The sequence below is a fragment of the Mustela nigripes genome, chromosome 2 (assembly GCF_022355385.1).
Source record: "Mustela nigripes isolate SB6536 chromosome 2, MUSNIG.SB6536, whole genome shotgun sequence".
Lineage (NCBI taxonomy): Eukaryota > Metazoa > Chordata > Mammalia > Carnivora > Mustelidae > Mustela > Mustela nigripes.
This window is the reverse complement of record NC_081558.1, coordinates 17477857-17505605: the sequence shown is the minus strand read 5'-3', so window position 1 is coordinate 17505605 and position 27749 is coordinate 17477857. Positions and strand designations below refer to the sequence as shown.

Below are 27749 nucleotides of genomic sequence, written 5' to 3'. Positions count from 1 at the left end.
TGTAGAAGGCATTAATGGTTGGATTGTAGGATGTGATTGAGAGTGAAGTCAGGGATGTCTCCAGAGATTTTGGCCAGAGCAAATCCTCCATTTTTGGAAAGACGGAGTTGGCATTTACTGAGATGGGTATGATTGGCTAGGGTGTATTTTTGGGATAAGGATGGCATTGCTTGTTGAATTTTGAGTATGTTAGTTTTGAAAGCCTTTTTGAACATGTAAGGGGAAATATGGACTTGGCATTTGGATGCCTGAGTCCAGCATTCAAAGAAGAGACAGATGAGTATATATTTGAAGCTGCATGAGATCAAGAGAATGAGTAGATAAGAGGATTCTTTGCAAACCAAACCTGGGGCCTTCTACTGTTGAAGAGGTTTGGGAGAAGAAGAGAAACTGGCCATGCATGCTGGGGAAAGGCTGGTGGCTAGAAGAAACAGCAGATGATAGTGTTGTCTTGGAGGCCAAGTGAGGGAAATGCTCTGAGGAGAGCCATCTCCTCATTAAAATTCTGCACACTGAGGCTTGAACTTCGGACTTAACAGTGTCAGGATCACTATAGACCTCTACAGAAGAGTTTTCTTGTCAGAGTGGCAGAGACAAAAGTATGTGAGATACTGCTATTTCTTGATCCTAAAAGTATTTTTAAAATATAGTTTTACCTTTTTATAAAAGGTCTTTTTAGTGAATGAATTTGGCTTCTAACCTGTTTTTTCTTTTTTCATTTCCTTTGCAGCTATGATACTTGGGTCCATAGTAATGATGTTGATGCGGAAATTGAAGATCCACCAATTCCAGAAAAGCCGTGGAAGGTGAGAAATCCTTTTTTAAAAAAATTTATTCTTATATAACATAGTAGTTTTTCTCAGCTTTTTTCCACAACAGTGCTTCAAGAAATACAGAATAAGGATCTTCTTTTCTTGTCATCCTTTTAAGCTGTCCATAGCCACAGAGAACTCATTATCTAGGTCTTAGCAGCAGTGTTTGCAGTGGAGTTTGAGGAGACCCCAGAGTCCGGTTACATTGTGGTTTAGGGTGGTTGAGAGAGGAGCAGGAGGAGTGCAGTCGAACATCGGTGGTGTCACCGAGGAAGGCTGGAAGCCATGCCTGCCTACCTCTTATGATGAAACAGCCCTCGTTAGTCATTTCTATTACAGTGGTAAGAGTCCATGCGTCAACTCTGATTTTTCGACTTTTAACGTGGAAATAATTCTGAAAGTTGCTAGAACAAGATAAAACAAAATGCGACTTTCTACTCTTCTTCCAGGTTCCCCTAGTGTTAATAATTTCAGGATTTTATTCTTGAAACAAGATTAATACCTGATACAGAGCCCGTATTCCATTTGCACCAATTGTCTTAGTGGTGTAAGTTTGATATTAAGTCTCTTCCCTGATCAGGATCCGTTTCAGGAGCACACACTGCATTCAGTTGTCAGATCTTTTTAGTCTACCTTAATGTGGAACTTCCAGCCTTTCTTTTTATTCTGTGATTCTGGCATTTTTGAAAAGTATAGGTTAGATTTTGATGTTTGTTTTAGAATGCCTTTTTTTTTTTTTAAGATTCCATTTATTTATTTGACAGAGATCACAAGTAGATGGAGAGGCAGGCAGAGAGAGAGAGAGGGAAGCAGGCTCCCTGCCGAGCAGAGAGCCCGATGCAGGACCCGATCCCAGGACCCTGAGATCACGACCCGAGCCGAAGGCAGCGGCCTAACCCACTGAGCCACCCAGGCGCCCCTAGAATGCCTTTTTTTTGGTAAAGGAATTTTTATTTAAAAGATTCTACTGATCTGTCAGAGAGCGAGCACAAGGGGGGAGCGGCAGACAGAGAGGGAGAGAGAAAAAGGCTCTCCGCAGAGTAGGGAACCCAATGAGAGACTCGATCCCAGGATCTTGGGATCATGACCTGAACTGAAGGCAGATGCTTAACCTACTGAGTCCCTGAATGTCTTTGAATTTGAGTGTGCGTGAATATTTCCTAATTATTATATTTAAACTATGCCCTTTTGGCTGCAAAACTGCTTAAGTGATTTTGAGTAATTACTTCTCAGTGCCTTATATCAGGAGGCATGTATTTCAATTTTCCCCATTATGGCTGATGTTTGTTAAGGTACAGTCTGCCTGGTTTTCCCATTGTAGCATTACCATTTTTCTCATTGAAATTAAAAATACCTTACAAAGAAATATTTTGAGATTATATGAATATCCTTTTCTTCATTAAATTTGTCCCATTAATAATTTCCTTCCTGGCTGAATTAGTTATTACTAGTGGTTTCCTCACTCTATCCATTCCATCTGTAATTGACATTTTGCAGTGGGAATGAGCTTTCCTTTCTCCCTCTACATGTGCCTGTTGTATCTGTGTTTTGCGGTGTGGAGGAGTGACACGATCGCCATTCTTCTTTCTGATGAATTGTCCACTTTTGGCCAGTGGGAGCTCCTTTAAGCTGTCTCCTGTGACCTTTTGGTATTACTTGATTCATTTTGCATACTTCCTATTTCTGGGACAAAGAGATGTTCCAAAGTCTTTTTGTAATTCCATATCCTAGTCCTGGATTCAGTATTTCTGCAGGGAGCTCTCATCCTTTCCATGAGCAGTGGTAATTATACATAGTTTTTATTGACTGCTTTATGTAGTATACTGAGTATACTGATACTAAATTGAATCAAAATATTAGATGTGAGACCTGATTCACCCTATTTTGAATTCTGTGACCTTCAGAAAGACTTAGCTTCAAGCTTCAAATTTCATATGAGGAAAATGGAATTAACGAAAATTAGACTTTTTTGAAACCTTTTTATTTGGAAATAATTTCAAACTTAACTTGCAAGAATAAGAATAGTAGGTGGCACACCTTTATACCCTTTATCCAGATTTGCCTGTTTACATTTTACTCCCATTTTGATTTATGACTTTTATTCCATGTGTTTATGTATTTACAATTTTTATTCTTAACCTTTTGAGATAAAGATATATATACTATGGTCTTTAGTCTAAAACATGTTTCTGTTTCCTAAGAATAAGAGAGTCTCGTTCATAAGCACTTTGCATTTACCAACTTCAGTAAAATTTAACATTGACCCAATATGCTAACCTACTATCTGTATTCCAGTTTTGCCACAAGACCCAATAATGGTTTTCGTAGCATATTTTCTAGTATAGAATACCGTTGAATAGCAGCTGTTGTATTCAAATGTCCTGTCTCTTTAGTTTCCCTTAATCTGAAATGTTACCCAGTGCTTCCTTGCCTCTTTTGACATTTTTGAATTTGAAAGGGATGTTTTTCATTTGAAATTGTGATCTTTTTTCATGGTTAAATTAGATTATGCATTCTAGTCAGAATATTGCATAAGTGATGTTGTGTCGTCCTCAGGGCGTCATAGTGGGAAGCATGTTGTGTCCATCTGCTGCTTGTTGGTGATGCTGGTACCCAGTTATGGTGTGTTCTCTTGGCTCTCCTATATAGTTCCTTTTTTTCCCACTTGCAATTTATAAGCAATCTGTAAGAGATTCTTTTAGGCCATACAGATATCCTGCTTCTCATCAAAATCCTCTATCCGTTGCCCAGATTTAGCATCCACTTGAAATTCTTGCCTGAACCAGTCTTTTCTTTGATGATTGCACAGTGATAATTTTCCATTCCAGTCTTGCCTCCACAATTACAAGTTGGCTTTCAGAGTTGTATAAGCAAGAGTCCTTCCTTTCCTCTCATTTAATTTTTTTATTCCTCTGTTAACCAATGTGGGCTTATGGAGTTCTAATTTTTCAGTGGCCAGTAACTTAATCCTTAATTATATTGGTGCTGAAATTGTTTCCTATTTGTCTATGCAGGGAAGGGTTGTCTAGTCCTAAATTCTAGTGTATGGCCTTTGAAAAATTCTGTTGGATAATAGGAATATGTAGGCTAGGTCTGTGGTTTCAATATCTATATCTATACAACATTCAGAGAACCCATCATTTTTCAAAATTCTTACTCAGAAACATTAACAAAAAAGCAAGAGAAGTTGCCATGTAAAGGGCTTAGAAGAATCCTGAATCTGACTCTCAATTTTTCACTCCCCAACTGTTGCTATCCCTGAAAGGTTTCCGCAGAGCACCTGCGTACTTGACAGGGTGAGGTGATAGGTCTGATGATCGGTCTGTGTAAATGTCCTTGTTCATCATTCCTTTGAATTTTGTTGAATGCCTAAAGGGAGCCATTCTTCCTGCCTAGAGCAATGGACTAGGCCTGTGGCTTTGAGTGGCCTGTTGCTGTTGAATGTTTTTTCAGTGGTTTTCATCAGGATAAAGATGAAATGATTAGTGAAATAAGCCAAATGGAGAAGGATACATCCTGCATGATACTGCTTTTATATGGAATCTTTAAGGAAAACAAAAAAAGCCTAGAAATCAGTAGTGAAACGGTTGCCGGTGAGGAGGGCTAGGAGAAGTAAGAAGTTGGTAAAAAGCCACCAACTTGCAGTTGGGAGAATTGTCTGAAGATCTAATGTGAAACATGGTGATTAGAGTTGATGACACTGCATTGTATAATTGGAATTTGCTAAGAGAACAGAACTTAAATGTTCTCATACTTAAACAAGTTAAGTAGGTATGGTGATAGATGTGCCAGTTAACTAGATGGCAGGATCCTTTCTCAATATCAAATCATCATAATGTAGACTTTGAATATCTTTAGAATTTTATTTTACAGTTATACCTAGATAAAGGTGAAATAAAAACGAATGATATGATTATCAAATTTAAGGGTCTTAGTTATTAAAACATCAGTCTTTGCAAAAACCAATGATGCTTTCTTACTATATGCAGTAACATGGAATAAAAGTTAGAAATGGTTAAGTTGACATTTACAGGACTTTAATAGTCTCATGGTTGGGTTTTTAATATATATATATTTTTAGATTTTATTTATTTATTTGTTAGGGAGTGAGAGAGTACTTGCGTGCTCGAGAGCAAGTGATGGGGGGTGGGGAGGGGTTGGGATCAGGGCATGACAAGTAGACTCTGCACTGAGCTCCGGAGCCTGATGCAGGACTTGATTCAGGACCCCGAGATCATGACCTGAGCCGAAACCAAGAGTCTGAAGTTAAAGCAACTAAGCTATTCAGGTACCCTTACAGTGTCATGTTTTTAAACTTTTATGCAGTTGAGGCTTTAATTTGAGAATAATAAATCAGCTCCTTTAATTTTGAACACTTTAAAAACTGCAATGGTTTGCTGTTATATATAGATACACATGATTGAATGTGGTTTTAGGTTCATGCGAAATGGATTTTGGACACTGATGTTTTCAATGAATGGATGAATGAGGAGGATTATGAGGTGGATGAGAACCGGAAGCCCGTGAGCTGTCGTCAGCGAATTTCTACCAAGAATGAAGAGGTATTTGGTTTGGCATCATTTTTCTCCACTTGATGTTTCTTCTTTCTGGGCTTCAATGTTGTCAGATCTTCACTAATAAGCTCTGACATACAGTCCAAGGTGTATCACTCGTGAGGTATATGGAAAAGTTACCAAATGGCCATATAGCCATCTCAGGGGCTGACATTCCCAAAGAAGGGGCCTGACGATCTTAGAGGGTCATCAGGATTTAAAATGGCATATGCAGTGTGGCATTAGTATAGATGATTTTGTTTTCCAGGTCTGATTTTAATTTTGTGAGCCAAATATTTATTATGGGGTAATTTTAATTTAGTTGTCGGCTTTTCAAGGGAAAACTAATTTTGTCTTAATATTTTTTAATAGCTTTGTTACTGTACACACAGTAGTTAGTACATTGTATAGGCCTCAACGGGAGAGTTCAGCCCTTTTTAAAGGTGGGATGATGTGGTATTTATTCCTCTTTAATCCTTTAAGAAGCCCAACCACCAGAAGTTTTAACGTGGTTCCTGAGAAGCCACAGCCGGCAAAGGTAGGTGTGTCACCCAGAGGGAAAGGAGTCTGAGAAGAAGGGTTAGATGTGTTGGTGTTGGCTGGTGACTGTTTAGGAAAGATTCTTATTCCCTTTCACTGGGAACACATCAGGTTTTTGCTTTTTGCTTTGTATTGTAGTTCTTTGAAAAATTTCTGAGACAGAAATACTTTTAACTATTCACTTAGAATGTACCCTTCTTTTTTTTTTTTTTTTTTTTTAAGATTTTATTTATTTATTTGACAGACGAGATCATCACAAGTAGTCAGAGGTGGGGGGGGAGCAGGCTTCTGCTGAGCAGCGAGCCCCTTGGGCTTGATCCCGGGACCCTGAGATCATGACCTGAGCCAAAGGCAGAGGCTTTAACCCACTGAGGCACCCAGGCACCCCATACCATTCTTTCTTATCTGTTTTCAGCCCTGAGACTTTTTAAACTAAAACTCTTTGGTACACAATGTGTGTTATTTATTTTTAAGAAAATTATTTTAAAACTGGGTCTTTTTCATAGCCTTTCATTTTTAATTGGTCCTTATTTGCTGTGGAATTGGACTTGAAGTTTATTTTTTATTCAGCATCCCTCCCCCATATGCTTACATATTTGCTTTCCCTTAGTGCAGTGCCAACCAATCTTTTTTGTCATTAAGCATATTCTAACTTCTCTATCACATTATTAAAGAGGCCTTTCCATAGCCATCTCTGTTCAGATTTAGATGGCTTTTGTATTATTCACTTATTTTTAGGATGATTCTATAAAAATGCATTTAATACCCCTTTTTAAAAGTTTAACTTCAGACTTACTGTACAGTGTGAACAGTTTAGATTTTCTTTAAAACTTCGTGTATAGGCCTGTAAGATGACTCATATTTCCAATTTTATGCTACCGAGCTTCTGAAAAGAAACAGTTGTAAGGAGTCTGAGGGTACCAGAGATGATGAATGTTTAATTAATGTTTTAATCTCTGATTTTTTTTTATTTTGGCACCCCTGGTACAATACTTCGGAGCATTTTAGGTGTTAATTCTTTATTGTCTATTTTATTAAATCCCTAATTATCATCTACAGGTTGACTTTGATATTTCAGTGTGTATCCTACAACTACTGAACTCATTAGCTCTGCTAGTTTTTTGGCAGATTCCTTAGGGTTATCTTTATAAAAGATCATGCCATCTGCAAATAGGGATATTTGTGCTTTTATTAAGATTGACTTTTAAGTCATAAATTGCAATCCTGTTTAACATCTTTTGTGTCCTAAAGTTTTCTCCTGTCCCTTTTACTGATGTGTCAGGACTTGTTTCTGATGCACTTTCCCAAGCTCATTCAGTCATTATTGTATTTCAGTAATTAAATAGCATATATTTTGTATTTTCCAGTAGTTGTTGAAAATGCTTTTCCCATTGGAAGCAGAAGGTGAATAGGAACGGTTTTTAGTTGTATGTTTTGTAGCAGTTTGAATACCGGTGGGATGGTTCTGATATTTCCATTGGTGGTACGTCACATGGAAGGTCAGAGAATCTTGACTGCTGGTGGTCTGGGATGCTCTGGTATTATCTTTGTGAAGCTCATCTTTGGACAAGGGTTTGTAGAAACTGAGGAGTCAGAAAAGCTGGCTGATATTTATTTCCATTTACTTCTTCCTAGCCAGTCAGAAGTCCAGAGAGGAGAGATAGGAAAGCATCAGCTAATGCTCGAAAGAGGAAACATTCGCCTTCCCCTCCGCCTCCTACACCCGCAGAATCCCGGAAGAAGAGTGGAAAGAAGGGGTAAGTACTGCAGCATGATTCAGAGGCATTAAAACAAACTGCAGAGGGCATTCCAGATTTTTACATTTATACCAGAAGTTTCGCAGAAAGGAAGTTAGTTGTCTTACGTTGTCTTGGTAGATGTCTTTGCTCTGGTAGCTTGTCTTGTCAGATGTTATCTGATGACCCATCTTTTGTTGTATTTATCCTAAGGCACTGTGCAAAAATCTTTTTTTAAGTAGATATGAATAGTGAAATAACCATAATAAATCTGGTTATATCCAGCACCACACATAGTTATGATTTTTTTCTTGTGATGAGACCTTCTAAGATCTGCTCTCCTAGCAAATTTCAAATGCACGATGCTGTGTTACCTGTAGGCACCATGTTGTATTACACCTCTAGGGTTTATTTATTTTATAACTGGAAGTTTATACCTTACACCAACTTTTCCGTTCTCCCCCAGTGCCTACCTTTGGCAGCCACCAGTATGTTCCTGTGTCTGTGAATTTGTGTTTTTCATTTTGTTTTCTTTTTTGGATTCCACATAAAAGAGATCATACATTTTTCTCTGTTATTCCACCTAGCAAAATGGCCTCAAGGTCTATCTGTGTTGTCCCAAGTAGCAGAATTTCCTTCTTTTTTTATGGCTGAATAATATTCTCTCTCTCTTTCTCTGGCTCTCTCTCTCTCGCGCGCGCGCACACACACACACACACACACACACTTAACTCTGTGTTCCACATAAACATACTGTGGTAACTAATCTGTATTTTAACTATATCCACTCCAATTCTGTGGTCAAATTCTGAGAGAAACTATTTTTTCTCTCTCTGTCCTAGCCATGGGAAGGGGATGAATCTTTGCCTTCTGGTTTGGAATTTTGGCTCCAGCTTAATGAGAGTGGAAACCATGTACAGAATTTAAAACTGAAAGGGATCTTTGAAGTATCATAAGCATCTTTATTTTAAGAAATAGAGATTGAGGTTCAGAATAGGGAGGTAACTCTTGCAAGGTCACATAGAGATTTTTCCTTGGAGTCAAGATTCTAAGCTGGACTCTCAGCGTCCCGTGGCTATACCCTTCCAGCTGTGTTCCGTCATCTGCAGCAAGGTCTGAGGGTGGATGGATTATTTGGCCCTTTATCCTTCTTTTCTCTTCCGCTATTTTTCCTTCCCTTTTCTTACCTCCTTTCTGAGTTGGCCATCTGATATCCAGGCACCCTGAATCCAGTCTTTTCTCTAATTATGTGTTGAGCATTGTGGCTGGTAAGGAGTTTAAGAAATTAAATTCACCATAGTTAGTGTCTCTTTCTCTGATTTTACCACCGGTCCCATTTGGGATCAGAATGACTTGTAGAAGAAATGAACCTGTCCTGTTGCATGTTTAGCAGAGTGCCTTGTTCAGGGCCTCACACTTGGGCGTTAGTGACTCTTACTTGAGTGGGGATTCTAATTTCTGGTGAATAGGTTGTTGTAGGGATCAAGTGAGACTCAAGACCTGCCTTACAGTGTCTGGCCTGAAGTAGGTACTTAATAAATGGCAGGAATACTTAACATTTATTATTTTATATTAAATAAATACTTAATTCCTGGCTTGCTTAGCTTGTCTTGCCCAGAATTTTTTTATAATTTAATTTCAAAGAGGTTAAGTTTAGTCTTAGAAAATAACAGATGCAAAATTTCTTCTTTTCCTGCAACTAGAAATTTGTTAAATTTCTGGCTGTTGACTAGACTGTAGAGATTTACTTGTCATCTTCTCTCCTTTAGCTTCCTTTTATTGAATTTTTCCTATAGCCAGATTAGTGTTTTTTTATACCCAGAACATGCCTCGAATCATGTTATTTCTTTCTTTCTTTTTTTTTAAATTTTTAAATCTTTTTTTTTTTAAATTTATTTATTTGACACAGAGAGAGAGAGATCACAAGCAGGCAGAGAGGCAGGCAGAGAGAGAGAGGGAAGCAGGCTCCCTGCCAAGCAGAGAGCCCGATGCGGGGCTGGATCCCACGACCCTGAGATCATGACTTGAGCCAAAGGCAGAGGCTATAACCCACTGAGCCACCCAGGCGCCCCTAATTTTTAAAATTAACATATAATGTATTATTTGTCTCAGTGGTACAGGTCTATGATTCATCAGAATCATGTTATTTCTTTTTATGCTTTTTAAGAGAGAGGGGGAAGCAGGCTCCCTGCTGAGCAGGTTACCCTAGAATCATGTTATTTCTTGAAGGGTAGGATTATCTGAAGCATTGTGTACTGTGTACAAAAGCTGTTAGGGAAGTTAAAAAACTCTTAAGTTTTATAGATTATATTAATGAGCCAGTCATAGTCCTAAAAGGATGTGGTTATTTTGTCAAGTCAATGTATTATGGTAGAAAAAACCACAAAAATAGATTTTTCTTTAGTGATTAGTGAGAGTAACCTTCTTTCTTTTTTTTTTTATTTTTTTTATTTATTAGACAGAGATCACAAGTAGGCAAGAGAGGCAGGCAGAGAGAGAGGAGGGGAAGCAGGCTAATACAAGCAGAGAGCCTGATGTGGGGCTCAATCCCAGGACTCTGGGATCATGACCTGAGCTGAAGGCAGAGGCTTTAACCCACTGAGCCACCCAGGAGGCGCCCAGATAGTAACCTTATTTCTTAAATCTATAATCTCAGTCTTACAGTTGATGTGCAGAAAATTCAGAGCTTCCAGATATCTTTGTGAAGAAAGCCATACAACTTTTCCATGTGTTCCTGGGCCTGAGATCAGTGCACCTTTCTTCCCACGTAGGGGCTGAGATCCAGTGCCCGGACACTAGTGGCCTCCAAACCAAGATGTGATGTCCGGGAGGCTCACAGTGATGGCACTTACCCCCTACTCTGAGTATAAAACACACGAAATTGGATTTCCTGAAATAGATATATGCGTATCCTTGAATTGAATACGTCTCTCTTCTAATGAGCAGTCATTCAAATTTCCTGTTAAGTTTCCTTTAATGAAAAGACATTGACCTTTGTTTTCCTAACTCAGGTTTTATTGACCTTCCCTGCATTTTTCTTCCTTTTTTAGGTTTTTGTCTCCCTAACACTTTTAGGTTCACAGGCTTTTGAAAAATTGTTATGCAGTCTTTACTCAAAATTTTAAAAATATTTTTACCTGTGTACCTGGTTCTGACCTATGTCAGTATTTGGTCCATCATAGAAGAGAACTCTGCTTAATCACTCAGCAGCATGAGGACTCGGGCTGGCCCGCTATATATTTTTATCAGCTCTTTCTCTACTCCTCACTTATTTGCTTCCTGGCTGTTCCTTCCCAGAACAGGTTATCTCTTTCCTTAAGCCTTTACTCCTGTACTCATTATCCTGAAACATTGTCTACTTTTTGGTGAATTGTTTCCAGTGTTTAGCTTAACTGTCACCTTTGATCTTAAGTCTTATTTTCTTGGTGCTCTTTTTGTTTCTGGCACATCATATTGTATGAGATAGATGATAATTTCCATAATTCCTCAAGGTAAGGAGTCATTCCATTCTTGTTTGAACCCTAATCTGCTTTCTGGAATGTGTTAGTTTTTAAATTAAATGAAGGAAAGAGCAATGGCAATTTTTACACACACACAAACAAAATTGGTACCATCCTAAGTGATTTTACTTTGCAGTTCTTAATATTAGGATGATATAAAAGAGCCAGGAAAATACAGTTGTACATATCTTTGTGAAAATTTCTTACGTAAGCGATTGTTGATGTGAGATAAAATATGTGCCATATTTCCTTAGCAGATGTTCTTTTATTACATAATTTAAGCCCCCTTTAGGATGCTGTCTGCAATTTGTATAGTAGGATTTCTGGGCCAATTTCTTACTTCCAGTAACTTTTATTTTCCTTCTGGCTGTCTAGATGTAATTTGGGAATGTACATAACTTATTTGATTTCTATTTGTCTTTTAAAACAATTCTGAACATAGATTCTAACTATGAGGTGTCTGCTGTGAGTAGCTATAGTCACCTTATTTATATTTTTATATATTATATGCTCTAGCCAAGCTAGTCTTTATGGGAAGCGCAGAAGTCAGAAAGAGGAAGATGAACAAGAAGATCTTACCAAGGACATGGAAGACCCAACACCGGTACCCAACATAGAGGAAGTGGTGCTTCCAAAAAATGGTTTGTATTCTTCTGCCTGGACTATGAGAGTATTAGATGTGATTTAATCACTCATAGCAATGCCATGGGATGAATCATTTCTTGCTCTGTGCCACTAGTTTCCAATTTTCAAAGTTGAAAATGTTTATGAAATTACCTCTTTCACAGTCTTTTTGTGTACTTTCGCTGCTTATTGAGAAAAACACTGTGACCAAAAAGTTCTCTTATGGGGCTCCTTGCTGGGACAGATAGTTGAGCAGGTGATGCTTGATCTCAGGGTTGTGATTCAAGCCCCACAGTCGGCATAGAGCCTACTCAGAAAGAGAGAGAAAGGGAGGGAGAGAAGGAGGGAAAGAAAGAAACATTCTCTAAATTGAGCAGTGCTTTGAAATAAATGTTTTCTTTATTTTTTTTTAAGATCTTTATTTATTTATTTGATAGAAAAACACTGAGAGGGGGAACAGATGCTGGGGGAGTGGGAGAGGGAGAGGCAGGCTTCCTGCCGAGCAGGGAGCCTGATGTGGGGCTCGATCCCAGGACCCTAAGATCCTGACCTGAGCTGAAGGCAGATGCTTAACGACTGAGCCACCCAAGCACCCTTGAAATAAATGGTTTTTATTTATTTTTTTTTTAATTTTTTTTTTAAGATTTTATTTATTTATTTGAGAGAGAGACAGTGAGAGAGAACATGAGCGAGGAGAAGGTCAGAGGGGGAAGCAGACTCCCCATGGAGCTGGGAGCCCGATGTGGGACTCAATCCCGGGACTCCAGGATCATGACCTGAGCCGAAGGCAGTCGTCCAACCAACTGAGCCACCCAGGCGCCCCGAAATAAATGGTTTTTAAATCCCAATAGAATCAATATACAGATGAGAAGGTGGTGTATTATCTGTGTACTTTTCAACCTATTTAAATCAGTTATTGGGAGGAGAATGTTAGACCCTTTTAACTATATTTGTGGATTTGTTTATTTTTTTTCCCTGATTCCTGTGAATATTTTTTTCTTTATGTATTTTCTTCCTGTGCTTTGAAGTTCTGCTCTTTAAGGGCATATGCACTTAGGATCATCATGTCCTGATGAATTGACTCTTATGTCATGTGTGTCTACAGGCCACAGTAGTGCTTGTCTTGAAGGCCAAGTTTTTCTGATGATAATAAATCCTCATCACACCACACCCTTTTCTTTATTTCTAGTTTTTTTTTTTTGTTTTGTTTTTTTAAAGTCTTCACTGCACTGGACTCCGGTAGAGTAGTTTTGTTAAATTACACGAGCTTTGTTCCTACACGTTAGATTTCTAACTTCCATTTCTCTTGCCTCCTGTTACTTTCACTTTGATTATGTAAAGCATGTCGATTTTAAATAGCATATTGTTGAGATTTGCGCCCCCCCCCCCCAAATACACATTTTTTTTTGTTTTTAGTTGGAGTATGTGGTCCACTGAGGTATAACAGAACTATTAATGTGGTTGGGCTTAAGTCTGCCATTATGATTTTTTTTTTTCTGTTTGTACCTCTTGTATTTCCTCCCTTCTTTTGTTTTAATCCACTACTTTTGCTGTTCTATTCTGGCTTCTGTGTTTGCTTTTCTTCTTCCTCTTTTTTTTTTTTAAGTTTTATTTATTTATTTGAGAGAGAAAGTGCCTGAGTCGGATTGGGGAAGGGCAGAGGGAGAGGGGGAAGCAGACTCTCTCCTGAGCAGGTAGCCCGACACAGGGCTCTATCTCAGGACCCCGGGATTATGATCTGAGCTGAAGGCAGATGCCTAATCAACTGACCCACCCAGGCGCCCTTGCTTTTCTCTTATTTTAGAACTTCTATGACTTCCTTTTTTATATAGCCTAGTTCTAATTGAGATATTCTTCACATAGCATAAAATTCACCAGTTAAAGTATATTTTAGTCACTCCAGTGGTTTTTTTTTCAGTGTATTCATTATGTTGTACAATCACCACCTCTTAATTCTAGAACATTTCCATCCTCCTGTAAAGAAACCCCATACTTACTTGGGGTTAGTGTAGACTATCTCCTTCCTCCTGTATCCTGACAACCACTGGTCTGTGTTCTGATATGTAGATTTTCATATTCTCTATTTGATTTTTACCTATTTTTTCTTAGTGGTTGCTGTAGGGATTACAATATACATTTTTCAGGTTTTTTTTTTTCTTTTTAAAGATTTATTTGTTTGTTTTAGAAGGTGACAGTGAAAGTGTTGGGGGGGGTGCAGAGGGATAAGGGAGAGAGACTCTCCAGCAGACTCTGTGCTAAGTGCAGAGCCCAGTGGGTGTCTTGATCACAAGAGTCAGATGCTTAGCTGACTGAGCCACACAGTCACCTCTCTCTCTCTTTAAAGATTTTATTAAGTAATCTCTGTACCCAGTGTGGGGCTTGAACTTAAAACCCACGATCAAGAATCATATGCTCTACTGACTGAGCCAGCCAAGTGCCTCCAGATATTTTTCCCTATTTATTTATTTATTTATTTATTTAAAGTTTATTTAAATAATCTCTATACCCAGTGTGGGACTCAAACTCTCACAATCCTGAGATCAGGAGTTGCATGCTCTTCCGACTGAGCCATCCAGGTGCCTCCCCAGATATTTATTTATTTATTTTTAAAAGATTTTATTTATTTGTCAGAGAGAGAAAGGGAGAGAGAGCGAGCACAGGCAGACAGAATGGCAGGCAGAGGCAGAAGCAGGCTCCCTGCTGAGCAAGGAGCCCGATGTGGGACTCCATCCTAGGACGCTGGGATCATGACCTGAGCCGAAGGCAGCTGCTTAACCAACTGAGCCACCCAGGCGTCCCTCCCCAGATATTTATTTTAAGTAAACGAGCTACGAAGGTGTTTGTAGTCCTGTAACAGATAACTAACTGAAAGGAAAAGCTTTAATAATGGATTTAATATAATTTGGACACAGGAATGGCTGAATTCATCAGTGGAGTAGAAAGTTTGGTTCAACTATAGATCCATGTTTGTTTATTAATTTATTATGAATTTGACAGTACTGATTTGTGGGAAAAGACTAAACTGTTCTACAAATACTCTGGAAAGAAATTAGTTCTATTCTTTGTATCATAAATAAAAATTAAAGCTTCGGGTTGATTAAATTGTCAAATTAAATGTAAAACTAAACTTCCAAATACTAATGTACTTTAAGCAAGTGTTAACGTTGGGGGAATATTCCTTAGCCGTTTAATAGAGAATCAGAACTGTAAATTTGTATAAAGATTCTTACACCCTGGGGGCACCTGTGTGGCTTGGTGGATTAGAGCCTCTGCCTTTGGCTCAGGTCATGATCTCAGGGTCCTGGGATTGAGCCCCACGTCAGGCTCTCTGCTTGGCAGGGCGGCATCCCCCTCTCTCTCTCTGTCTGCCTCTCTGCCTACTTGTGATCTCTGTTGAATAAATAAATAAAATCTTTAAAAAAAAAAGATTCTTACACCCTGTAGAGTAAGGGACAGACTATTTTGTACTGGTAATTTTATCAAATTTGGGGGCCAATAAGTGTGTGAAAAGATGCTCAATCTTATTTAACCAATGATATATGAATTATTAAAGGAATATTTTTCATCCATTAGATTTTCAAAACTTAGAAAGCAAGTTTTGAGAAAGTACCTAGTCTCAAATGCTATCAATGGTAGTATAAATTGATAAAAGCACTTAACACAGTTTGGTTGTATTTGTTCAGTTTTAAAATGTGTACATTGAGTAGTAAATTTTAATGTCAGACCTCTCATTTTAAGTAAGTGAATGTGGATTACACTGCAGTAAAAAATTGCAAATAAAATAAGTTTCCATTAATATAGCAGTAGTTAACTTATGACCCACCTTTGGACACCGTGGATTTATTGGAAATGAAAGAGATTGGGCGCCTGGGTCACTCAGTTGGCTGAGCAACTGCCTTCAGCTCAGATCATGATCCTGGAGTCCCTGATGGATTCCTACATCGGGCTCCTTGCTCAGCAGGGGGTCTGCTTCTCCCTCTGACCCTCCCCCTTCATTCTCTCTCAAATAAATAAATAAAATCTTTTAAAAAAATAAAAGATATAAATTAACTAAAAATATGTAGCATGGAAAGGTCATACAGGCCCACTATTGAATGAGAAAAATAGAGTGCTAAGGAAGAGCGCAGTATGGGTAACATTTCTATAAGATTTAAAACCCTCAAATATGTTTTGAAGTCTACACAGATATATAAAAGGTATTACAAATTCTCCCTCAATTTATTTAAGTGAATGGCACAAAAATTGGAATCAACAAGTGCACAGAAAATGTAATAAAAAATACTTTTGGGGAAAGGATTGAAAGGTTCTTTTTAGGTTTTGACCTACATATTTTTCTGTTGTGTACTTTTTGTCATGGAAAAATATCGGTGCTTAGGAAATTAATTAACAATGCAGTCTGTTAAAGTAAGTGTTAATCTTTCTCTGTTGGGCTTGGGTTTTCCATGAAGGTGAACACTGGATAATTGCGGATTTGCTGTGAGATTCCTGTAGTTTTCAGTCCTCTTTTATTCTATTTTCTTCTTTTAAAAAAGTAGAACTTTCCCACTAAGACATGATTATTTTTTTTCTTTCCAGTGAACCCAAAGAAAGACAGTGAAAACACACCTGTTAAAGGAGGAACTGTCGCAGATCTAGGTAAAAACCAAAGCAGTCTATACACTTCTGTGGGTTTTTTCTCTTGAAGATTCAGTTTCTTTGATAAATCTTTCTTTCCTGAGAGATGTCGCTTCCAATTGCTACCTTTTTGTCCAGCATAGATGTTGACCATGGCTCCTTCAGCACCATTGTCATTTCGTTGGCTGCCATACCAGGAAATATAATTTCCTGTGATCCATTTTTCCCATTCTTACTGATTTGATTTTACCTCTTCAGAACAAAAGTGTGCTGTCTCTTAAATGCTTTATTTTCTAAAGTATTTTTTCTAGCTTTCTAAATAGTGTAAGATGAGAATCACATCATCTGCTCAAACTATTTACAAGTCACAGAGTACATTTTCACAAGTGAGGCATAATCCGTGGATGTGCTGTTGGGTAGACAAGAGGAGGATAGTTACTTGTTCCAGTTTAAGGAGATAGAGGTAGTTGTAAACGTCTTTGTTCTTGAGTGTTATATATGGATCTCAGTTTCTTTCTTCACTTGAAAAGATCAAAGGAGGGGCACCTGGGTGGCTCAGTTAAGCGTCTGCCTTTGGCTCAGGTCATCATCCCGGAGTACTGGGATTGAGCTCCACTTTGGGCTCTGCTCAGCAGGAAGTCTTCTTCTCCCTCTTCCTCTGCTCCTCGCTCTTACTCTCTCCCTTGCTCGCTCGTTCTCAAATAAAATAGTTTTTTAAAAAAATCAAAGGAGAATCTAGTGTTTTCAGTATGTATCAAATTTTTGACTTTAGGGAATTTTCCAGCTGGGAGGGGTAATGTGGAAAATGAGACTTCGGTTTCTCCATCTCCTCACTAAGTGAATTCTGTATTTCAGGCAAATTGCACAGATTGTTCCCTCCCCCACCCCCAGGGGTTTTTTTTTCCTTTAAAGATTTATTTATTTATTTTAGAAAGCACAAGTGTGTGTGAGCTCATGAGCTAGGGGAGGGCCAGAGAAGGAGAGTATCCTCAAGCAGACTTCTGCTGAGTGCGGAGCCCTACTCAGGGCTCGATCCCAGGACCCGTGGATCCCAGATCATGACCTGAGCCAAAATCAAGAGTCCGCCACTTAACTGACTGAGGCATCCAGGTGCCCCTTTTTCAGAGATTCTTGATGACAGCTGTGAGTAGGTAGTTAGGGGAGGGTTTGTTTTGTTTTGTTTTTCATTTCACTATACCCTCCTTTTTGAGGGTATAGCCTGTCATTTAACATTAGTGGATGACTCCATTTTTGATTATGTCAAAAAATAGAGAATTGAGATTTGTCTTGATGACATTTTATTTAAGGTGGTGTTAGGTTGACAAAATAAATGAAAAAGAAATGCTGTCAAAACATTGTTCCTCTTAATTGTCTTTAACATTATTAATAGGATATTAATAACTATTAGTAATTTCCATTTTCTTTTTTTTATATTGCCTGTTTCACAGCTGGTACTTAGCACTGAACCAAAGGCCAGGAAAACAAAACTAGCTGTATGCAGTCTTTTATATTTTCAGTAATGTAGTAGGGTAAATGATTGTTAAGACTTGATTATCTTCACTGAAACAGTTTGTTAAACAGAGTAATAGTTTATTTCTTAAATATATATCCTGAAAAGGAATCAGTCTTTAGTTTTAAGGGAGCGGGTAGTTGTCTTTTTAGAAGCAGAGGTAAGTATTAGAGAATTTTTGTAATAGACTTTACCAGAGGAGCCAAACTGAAGCCAGTTTTAAGCAATAGATAGAGGTGTCAGTTGGATTAAGACTGTGTGCTAGATATAAGGGATCTTCCCTTTGTGTTTGTGAATGGTTTGAAGTCTGAACAGTAAGGATGTTATGGCCCAAGATGCTGCTTATCACAGCCGGAGAGCCAGAGTTTGTGGAATTTGAAACTTGTCCTGGCTTCTCATGCAGGGACCAGCTGGTTTTTCCATGTATCACTGAAGCATCTGGCTTTCTGCATTAGGTATAACATGAACCATGCCAGGGGTAACTGATCCAACAACTGGAAATGCCTCTTCATAGAATTGTTTATTGCTTTAACTTGTCCATATTCTGCCTTATATGTCTTCTAGCTAAGTATACCCAATACTTCCTTCCTTTCTGTCTTGAGATCTCCGAAAGGTCAGGATCTAGGGGCTGCGGTGAGGCTGTGATTGCCTACATGTGAAAGGAGGAAAAGAACGTTTATTTTTACTGTTTAGCAATCCGTAAGCAGGATATCTGTCCCTCCTACTTTAGTATTATCAGAAGTCTATTTCCCTTGGGTACCAAGACTACCACAGGGACAGAAATCTGTCAGACTAAATTTAAATGGTATATATTTTGGCCAGGGAGAGATCAGTAGGTTGTGTTCCCACCATTTAGTGAGAAATTGTTTATCATGTGGTTCAGCAAGATCCAAAGGACAAGAAGTTCATGTTTGACAATGTCATTTAGATCTGTTTGTTCATTTCCTAGAAAAAAAGTCGTCAGGGTGCAGAGCTGGGTGACCGTGATTTATTTACCACATTCACGCTGGCAGGTGTTTGTCTGACACATCAAGCAACAGTGCCATCTCTGTTTTGCATGAGTACCTGCCAGGTGTCATTCTCCATAGTTCGCATTTCACTGTAAAACCATGTCAGCCCCGTGTCACTGATGAGGAGATGGAGCCTGGAGGAGTTCAGTAATGTTTCTAAGTGTACAGCTATTAAGCGACAGAGCACAGAGTTAGGTCCCGGGGTGTCTCACTTTCGTTCTTCTGCTTGTGTCCCTGCACTCTGCCCTTGTGCTGTGCTCATTTCTCCTAGCCTTTATGGATGCTCATAGTGACCTTAGAGATCTGTGAAGGTGGCAGGTCCACCCCCATCTGCTGCCCTTTGACCAGGCTGCTTCCTGTCCTGAAAAGGTCTGCTTTGTCGTTCCCTTCTTTCTGTATTTGGAAGGATCCACCCATCCAGCCCCTCTCTAAAATACATTGATTTGTTTTCCTCTGGTACCATTTGATACCTGTTTGTGTATTTTCCTCTTCTCTCTCTTGCCACTTGTAACTGGAATGTAAACTCCAAGAAGTCGGGACCTTTCTTATTCTTCCTTGGGTCCTTAGCATTTGGACCGTGGCTGGCAAGTTTGAGTACTACCTGTTCATGTACTACTGATGTTTGTATATTCTCTAAAATAGAGGCTGGTGGACTTACCCTGGAAAGGGCCAGATAGTAAATGTTTTAGACATTGTGGGCCATGTGGTCTCTATCTCAGTTGATTAACTTTGCCATTATAATGCACATGCAGCCGGCCTTCATATATAGACAATTATCCATTCCGGTATTTTTTGCTATGGAAATCAGCTGCCTTGTTTAAATTATACTTGGGTTTACTCCTGTGCTTTTGCAGGGCCAGCACAGGAGTGCTGTCCTAGAGTCCTCTGTCCTCAGAATATATTAACACTCTTACCAGGACTTTGTAGTGACTCATTTTCACAGCTTTTCTTTTCTTTTTTTCCTTCACTCGTTTCCTCTGAGATCCAAAATGTCATTACTTTGTTTCATCAAATCGCAGGAGGCAAGAGCCCTAATCAAGTCCTTTACCTTTTATTAGCAAGATCATGACTAAGATAGTAGCCCAAGTAGTAATTAATTACAAATTCCCTGTTGGAAATTTTTAATTATTAATGCTTTGAAGTTCTACTCACTTTGGTGCTTCTGTGTACAATTTCAGTTTACTGAATTACTAGAGGTGGGTTTGCTTTAGTAATGCTTTATTTCTTTCCTATTCTCTGTATGGAACAATTAAAGTTTTGAAAATTACCTTGGTTTTCAAGTAATCCAAAGAGCGGACCTGATTTTTAAATAAATCATGTATTTTGATTTTACAGATGAACAGGATGAAGAAACAGTCACAGCAGGAGGAAAGGTAATGATTTAGTTAGGCCTGGTGGAGAAGTAGCTATCTGAGGGTCCTCTGCATGGAGCAGGAAGAACACTGATTAGAAGTGTCCTTAGAGGGGCGCCTGGGTGGCTCAGTGGGTTAAGCCGCTGCCTTCGGCTCAGGTCATGATCTCGGGGTCCTGGGATCGAGTCCCACATCGGGCTCTTCTGCTCAGCGGGGAGCCTGCTTCCTCCTCTCTCTCTCTCTCTCTCTGCCTACTTGTGATCTCTCTCTGTCAAATAAATAAATAAATCTTTAAAAAAAAAAAAAAAGAAGTGTCCTTAGAAATGTTCAATTTTGAGGGCCCTTCTGATCTTTTTTTAACACACTCCTGAAATTTGTCTTTCTTGACTCTGAAAATTTTATTGAGAGGAAATTTTTGTCTTCTCATGAAGTGTTCCTCTTATGCTATCATTTCTGGTTCTGTCACCCACTGGTTGCAAGGTAATCAGAGCTCACTGCAGTGTTCCAAGTGTCCTCTGACAGGACAGGTTAAGCAGGGACCACGTTGATCGCCTTGACTTTCTCACTTCCATTTCTTTGGGTGCATCTCCAGCCCCCAGCCCTTGAGGATACTCATAACATTTTTTGAGCCCTCACAGTCAGCAGCTTCCTGTTTCATCAGTCCTGTGGTAGAGACTGGCAATAATGATGTTGGAAAGTGTTGGATTTCAGGCTTTTTGGTAAATGGCCTGTTCATTCAAATTGTCATATTTGACTGTGTTATTAGTTAAGTGTAACTGATCCCTAATCCCTCAAATAACAATCCCCTTGAAATAACTCTCTTACTTTGCTGAAAATGGGTAGTTCTTTTTTCATTGAATTAGAGAAATCCCCCAAATTGACACTTACTGTGTTTTTTTTTATATACATTCAAGGAATGAACCTGTTTATGATAGGATTTTCCTGAAAACTTTCGAGAAACTCATCTCCATAAAGCTCTTTAATGAAATTACTCTTACGATTCTTTTCTTTTAAGATTTTATTTTAGTTTTTAAAGATTTGTTTACTTTAGAGAGAGTGTTGCACAAGTAGGGGGAGGAGCAGAGGGAGAGAATCTTAGCAGACTCCCCACTGAGCGCAGATCCAGTGTGGGGTTTGATTTCAGGACTCATGAAGTTATGACCTGAGCTGAAACCAAGGGTCAGACTCTTAAGTGACTGAGCCACCCTAGTGCCTGGGAGATTTTTTTTTTTAGATTTTATTTTTAAGTAAGCTCTGTACCCCGTGTGGACCCGAACTCACAGCCCCAAGATCAAGAGTTGAACACTCTACTGACAGAGCCAGCCAGGAGTCCCTATGATTTTTTTCTTTAAAATTAGATTTCTTGGGGCACCTGGGTGGCTCAGTGGGTTTGGCCTCTGCCTTTGGTTTGGGTCGTGGTCTTAGGGTCCTGGGATCAAGTCCCAGGTTGGGCTCTCTGCTCTGCGGGGAGCCTGCTTCCCCCCTCTCAGCCTGTCTCTCTGCCTGCTTGTGATTTCTCTCTCTCTCTGTCAAATAAATAAATAAAATCTTTAAAATAAATAAATAAAATTAGACTTCTTTAGTTAAAGAGCTACTTAGCAACCATTAACAGATGTTATATTTGTAAAAGAATGTCATTGGTTAGTGTAAATACTGTTGTGTGGCAGTGGAAGAGACCAAAATAAGCCAGACAGTTGTGACCTGTAGGGTTATTTTTATGCCAGGGACAAGGAGTATCTTGAAACCAAGGCCAGGTCTGTTGTATAACTAAAACCAAAGCTGGTTAGAAAATAGTTACTCTAAGGGAGACTCTCTGTCAAATAAATAAATAAAATCTTAAGAAAAAAGAAGGACGCCTGGGTGCCTCAGTTGGTTAAGCAACTGCCTTCAGTTAGTTAAGCAATTGCCTTCAGCTCAGGTCATGATCCCTGAGTCCTGAGATCGAGTACCACATCAGGCTCTCAGCTCCATGGGGAGTCTGCATCTCCCTCTGACCTTTTCCCCTCTCATGCTCGCTCTCTCTCTCAAATAAATAAAATCTTAAAAGAGTTATTTAAAAAATAGTAAAAAAGAAAATAGTTACCAGTTAATAGCTGGTCCCATAATGTCATCCCGTGTGTTCCCTCACTCAGATAGTTAAATCATAGACTACTGGCTTTTGTTAATTCCAGTGGCAGTCTTTCCCTGGTTTTCCTTGAGTAAAGGAAATTTTTTATATTCTGAGTTGGTGATATCTACTCCTTAAAAACTCATTAACCATGAGCATATTTTTTACTAGCTCCCCTGATTTGGGAAATAACATTTCTTACCTTTGTAATCAAAATTGTTTCAAAATCATTTAAGTAACAACCAGAGTTTCCTTGGGCCTTTCATACATTATGTTTTTTTCTGTATTCATTAATCTTAAGAAAATTATTGTCTTAAGTTTCTAGGCAGTAATACTAGATCCTCACTATAAATACTCAACACAGAACATTTTCGATTGTTATTATTATTATTTTAAAGATTTTATTTATTTATTTGACAGACAGAGATCACAAGTAGGCAGAGAAGGAAGAAGAGAGAGAGAGAGGGAAGCAGGCTCCCCGCTGAGCAGAGAGCCCGATGTGGGACTCGATCCCAGGACCCTGAGGTCATGACCTGAGCCGAAGGCAGCGGCTTAACCACTGAGCCACCCAGGGGCCCCCCATTTTCAATTATTTATTAATTATTTCATAAGAATAAAAATAGTAAAGCACCACAGATAAAAGAGTGATGGATATAATGGTATAACTGTAGAAGATTGAAAACATCTGAATGTCAGAAAACTTACTGCCTGTGGTTTTCTCTTGTTTTTATTTTTAAAGATTTTATTTATTTATTTGACGGAGAATGAGAGAGGGAACACAAGCAGGGTGAGTTGGAGGGGGAGAATGAGCAGGGAGCATGATGCGAGGCTTGATCCCAGGACCCTGAGATCATGACCTGAGCTGAAGGCAGATGCTTAACAACTGAGCCACCTAGGTGCCCCTTCCTATAGCATTCTTGATAAAAATGTTTCATCAGAAGTTAATTTTGAAGGATAAATAATTATAAGTAGAGATTGTTAGATATTGCATAAGTCATTTGTTCTGGAGTTTTGAAACCTTTGAATGTCGTGGGGTACCCCCCCCCCCAAATGGGGGCAGGGATTAAAGGAAACTAAAGAGATGTGAGTATCATATAATGTGGATTCCTTGAACAGGTTCTGGTTTGGGGAGAAAAATGTATAAAGGGCATTCTGGGATTTCTTGGAACCATTTGAATATAAACTGTATAACATGATAGTATTTAAAAGTAATTGTTACTACTCTTTACATAAGAAGTGTTCTTGGGTTTTGAGCCAAAGCAATGCTTTTTAAATTACTGTATTAGCTAGACCAGGTTTTTTGGTGGAATCATTTGTAAAACCTCCGTACATGTGATAAAAATGAGAACTGACTTTCAGTAGTGAAAATGGTTGAGAGTGTAGGCCCTCAGACTGGGTTTTCTGGAGTTACACTCTTTTTTCAGCTTACTGGTTCTGCGCATCATTTTCTCATCCGTAAAAGAGGTGATAATACCTGCTGTTATTGTGAGGAATGAATGAGAAAAGGTGCACATAGCCACTAGCAGATACCTACTGATCAATCTTTGGGACGAGGGAAAGTGTGCCATTGCGCTTCATTAGAGTCCTTGAGTCACCTTCTTATAAATAACTTGAGAACGAGTAATTTAGATTTGTGACCCTAGGATTAGATAAAACTGGGCACATAAGAAGCAGGCTTCTGTGGGAAAAGGTTTGGGCCTTCTCCGAATTGATTACCTCATCTGAAAAAGGGAGGAGTCTGCTGAGTCATCTCGACATCTTATGAAGGTACTTTGAGAACTGTGAAAGGCTGCTTTTCATTGAAATTTGTTTTTCCGAGACTTGAAATTGGATTAGGTAGCTTCATTTTGTGCCATAATATGAGTAGTTGGAAAATAGTTGGAAAAAAATTTATGTCCTATGGTTCTCTGTTTCTCTAAACTCTGGGTTCTCTTCTGTAGGAAGATGAAGATCCTAGCAAAGGTGATCAGAGTCGCTCACTTGACCCTGGAGAAGATAATGTAACCGAGCAGACCAATCACATTATTATTCCTAGCTATGCGTCATGGTTTGATTATAACTGGTGAGTGAGCCGTGTACATGGGTGAGTATGGTTCTTAGGAATGGGGGGACTTCCTTGCCTAAATCCCTGTATCAGTAATCAGTGTCAAATTGGATGAAGGGAAATCTTAAGAAAAGGGGGGAAGGTGAGGGCACCTGGGTGGCTCAGTCAGTCAAGTATCTGCCTTCTTCTCAGGTCCGGATCTCGGTCCTGGGATCGAGTCCCACATCAGGCTCTCTGCTTGAAGGGAGTCAGCTTCTCCCTCTCCCTCTCTTTCTCTCTCTGTCAAATAAATAAATGAAATCTTAAAAAAATATATAGCTGAAGGGAGATGGAAAGTGATTTTATTTTCACTTTGGAGTCTTTTCTTTGGAGTAGTTTAGGGATGGAAATGATGATGTGTTGTACTTAGGGATTGTAAAATTTTTTCAGGTTAGACTAACTTATTTAGAATCAGTTACAATTCAGATTGGCAAATAATTTATTATTTAATAATTTTAAAATACAGACATTCATTATGATTTTAAAATATTAGGGTCACCTCGCTGGCTCAGTTGGTGGAGCATGCGACTCTTGATCTCAGGTTGTAAGTTCGAGCCCCTGAAAAAAACACACATTAAAGAAGTACATTTTAAAAAGACCTCCTCTCACTATCTAGTAATGGCTTTATTTTTTTTTTTTAAGATTTTATTATTTATTTGACAGACAGAGATCACAAGTAGGCAGAGAAGCAGGCAGAGAGAGGAGGAAGTAGGCTCCCCACTTGAGCAGAGAGCCTGACGCGGGGCTTGATCCCAGGACCCCCGGACCATGACCTGAGCCAAAGGCAGAGGCTTTAACCCACTGATCCACCCAGGTGCCCCTATGGCTTCATTTTCATTTTAATAGGAAATTTTTTTTTTTTTTTTTTTTTTTAATGAGTTCTGCATCCGTTGTGGGGCTTGAACTCATAACCCTGAGATCAAGAGTCAGTTAGCTTTACTGACTGAGCCAGCCAAGCACCCCAGTAGGAAATATTTTTAACATTAAGATGCTTTTCATATATAAAAAGTTTAAGAATGGGGCGACTGGGTGGTTTAGTCTGTTAAGTGTCTGCGTTTGGCTCAGGTCATGATCCCAGGAGTCCTGGGATCAAGTTCTACATTGGGCTCCCTTCGTATCAGGGAATCTGCTTCTGCCCCTCCCCCTGCTCCTTTTCTGTCTCTCTTTCTCTCTCTCTCAAATAGATGAGTAAAACATCTTTACAAAAAAGCAGTTCAAGAAAACACCTTCCTTACCATCTTCCCTGTCATTTACCACAACCATTTGGCATCACTGGAGTATTGTTGTAATCCTATATATCTTATTTGGTGATTATTTTCAAAGTGTGACTATTTCATATCAGGCTGATTTTTATTTGGCTTTTTATTTTTATTTTATTATTTTTAAATTTAATTTTTTCAGTGTTTCAAGATTTATTTTATTATTATTATTATTTTTTTTTTTTTTTTTAAAGATTTATTTATTTATTTGACAGAGAGAGAGATCACAAGTAGGCAGAGAGGCAGGCAGAGAGAGAGGAAGGGAAGCAGGCTCCCCGCTGAGCAGAGAGCCCGATGTGGGACTCGATCCCAGGACCCTGAGATCATGACCTGAGCCGAAGGCAGCGGCCTAACCCACTGAGCCACCCAGGCGCCCCTATTTTTTTTTTTTTTTAAGATTTTATTTATTTATTTGACAGACACAGGGAGAGAGGGAACTCAAGCAGGGGAATGGGAGAAGCAGACTTCACACCAAGCAGGGAGCCAGATTCGGGGCTCAATCCCAGGACCCAGGGATCTTGACCTGAGCTGAAGGCAGATGGTTAACGACTGTGCCATCCAGGCGCCCAGGCTTTTTATTTTTAAATATATGTACCAGAATATGCCCCACCAAATAGTTAGCTCCTTTAAGGTACTTTCATTGGAAAGTTGTACACTTAACTCTAGTGATATTGCCCTTACTTGGAGTCTTGTGGTCTTATCTGAGCCGAAGACAGCCGCTTAACTGACTGAGCCATCCAGGCGCCCCATTTTTTTTTTTTTATTAACATATAATGTATTATTTGATTTAGGGGTAAACATTATTACATTATTATTCTTTAAGGATAAGTGTGATCTTATCTATGTGTGTCTTTGTATATATATGTCTTTATACATGCATTTAGACATACATATATTTAGAAATATACATGCATTAGACATAAATATACACACACACACACACACACATATATATATCTTTAGAAGCCAATTTAAAGGAATAGGGTGGCTGATTCACTTGGAACTATACCTGACTTTTTTCCAAAAACCACAAAATATGACTCTAATATTGATACTTCTCTGCATGCCTTTAAGATCAACTCTGAATGGCATTCCTAATTGTTTTGAATAAATGGAACCTAGGACAGAATAAGTATATAGGTCTTTTTTGAAGGTGAGTCTTTATTACATTGACGATGTGATTTTTAAATTTGGAAGTATCTCAGTTTTACTGTTGGTAATTGTAATTACATGTTCGGATTCAGAATTGTTTAAAAGGACACAATTGAGAAACTTGTGTTTTTTTCCTCTAAAACTAAAAAAAAAAGGCAGTCATAATAGTATGTAACTTGGAGGGTTTTTATAGGTTACAGAAACACTCATTTGCATCATAACCATTGCATGTCACAAAGCTTACTCTTACGGATCGTGGAGGTGTAACTCACATCCCTATTTTATAAAGACAAGTACTGTGTCAGTGGAAGCGTTTCACTGTTGCAGTGGACAGTTGGAATAACTTCAGTTTTCTGATTCTGAGCACCCCACTTCCTGACTCATTCTCAGAACCTCAGGAATCAGCTGCCAGCAATTCAGAAAAGAAAGTGCTTAGGGTTAAACATTCATGTGTGTTTTGTTCTTGGTGAATATAGAAATTGTGTTTTTTTGTGGGCTTCCTAACCTTTAACAATAAAACAGCAAGAGACATGTTTGAACTATATAATTGCTTATAGCTGTTTTTATAGTAAAACTTGGAAAGTTGTTACACATAACTATATAGTACTAATTCATCTTAGAAATTATCTTCCTAGAAGTTTTCAGGTTAATTCATTGTATTTATAGTATTTGGCAATACAGATCCCGTTCAAACAGTTTAAATGTTCCCAAATGATGCAAGAATAAGTGCCTTTTTTTTTTTTAAGTAAATAAACTCTGTGTTTAAAAGGGTGATCGAGGGCGCCTGGGTGGCTCAGTGGGTTAAGCCGCTGCCTTCGGCTCAGGTCATGATCTCAGGGTCCTGGGATCGAGTCCCGCATCGGGCTCCCTGCTGAGCAGAGAGCCCGCTTCCCTTAC

At 38.8% G+C, this 27749-nt stretch overlaps 1 protein-coding gene across 3 annotated transcripts in view; it reads left to right on the top strand.

The window, feature by feature from the left end:
• SMARCC1 (SWI/SNF related, matrix associated, actin dependent regulator of chromatin subfamily c member 1) overlaps positions 1-27749 on the top strand; it is a 173938-nt gene that overhangs the window by 60211 nt on the left and 85978 nt on the right. For all 3 annotated transcript variants that reach the window (XM_059389606.1, XM_059389605.1, XM_059389607.1), the window contains exons 8-14: positions 731-806; positions 5249-5374; positions 7541-7662; positions 11658-11782; positions 16341-16400; positions 20235-20272; positions 24299-24420. In XM_059389606.1, coding sequence (XP_059245589.1) covers positions 731-806; positions 5249-5374; positions 7541-7662; positions 11658-11782; positions 16341-16400; positions 20235-20272; positions 24299-24420 — 669 coding nt within the window. The remainder of the gene's footprint in view (positions 1-730; positions 807-5248; positions 5375-7540; positions 7663-11657; positions 11783-16340; positions 16401-20234; positions 20273-24298; positions 24421-27749) is intronic.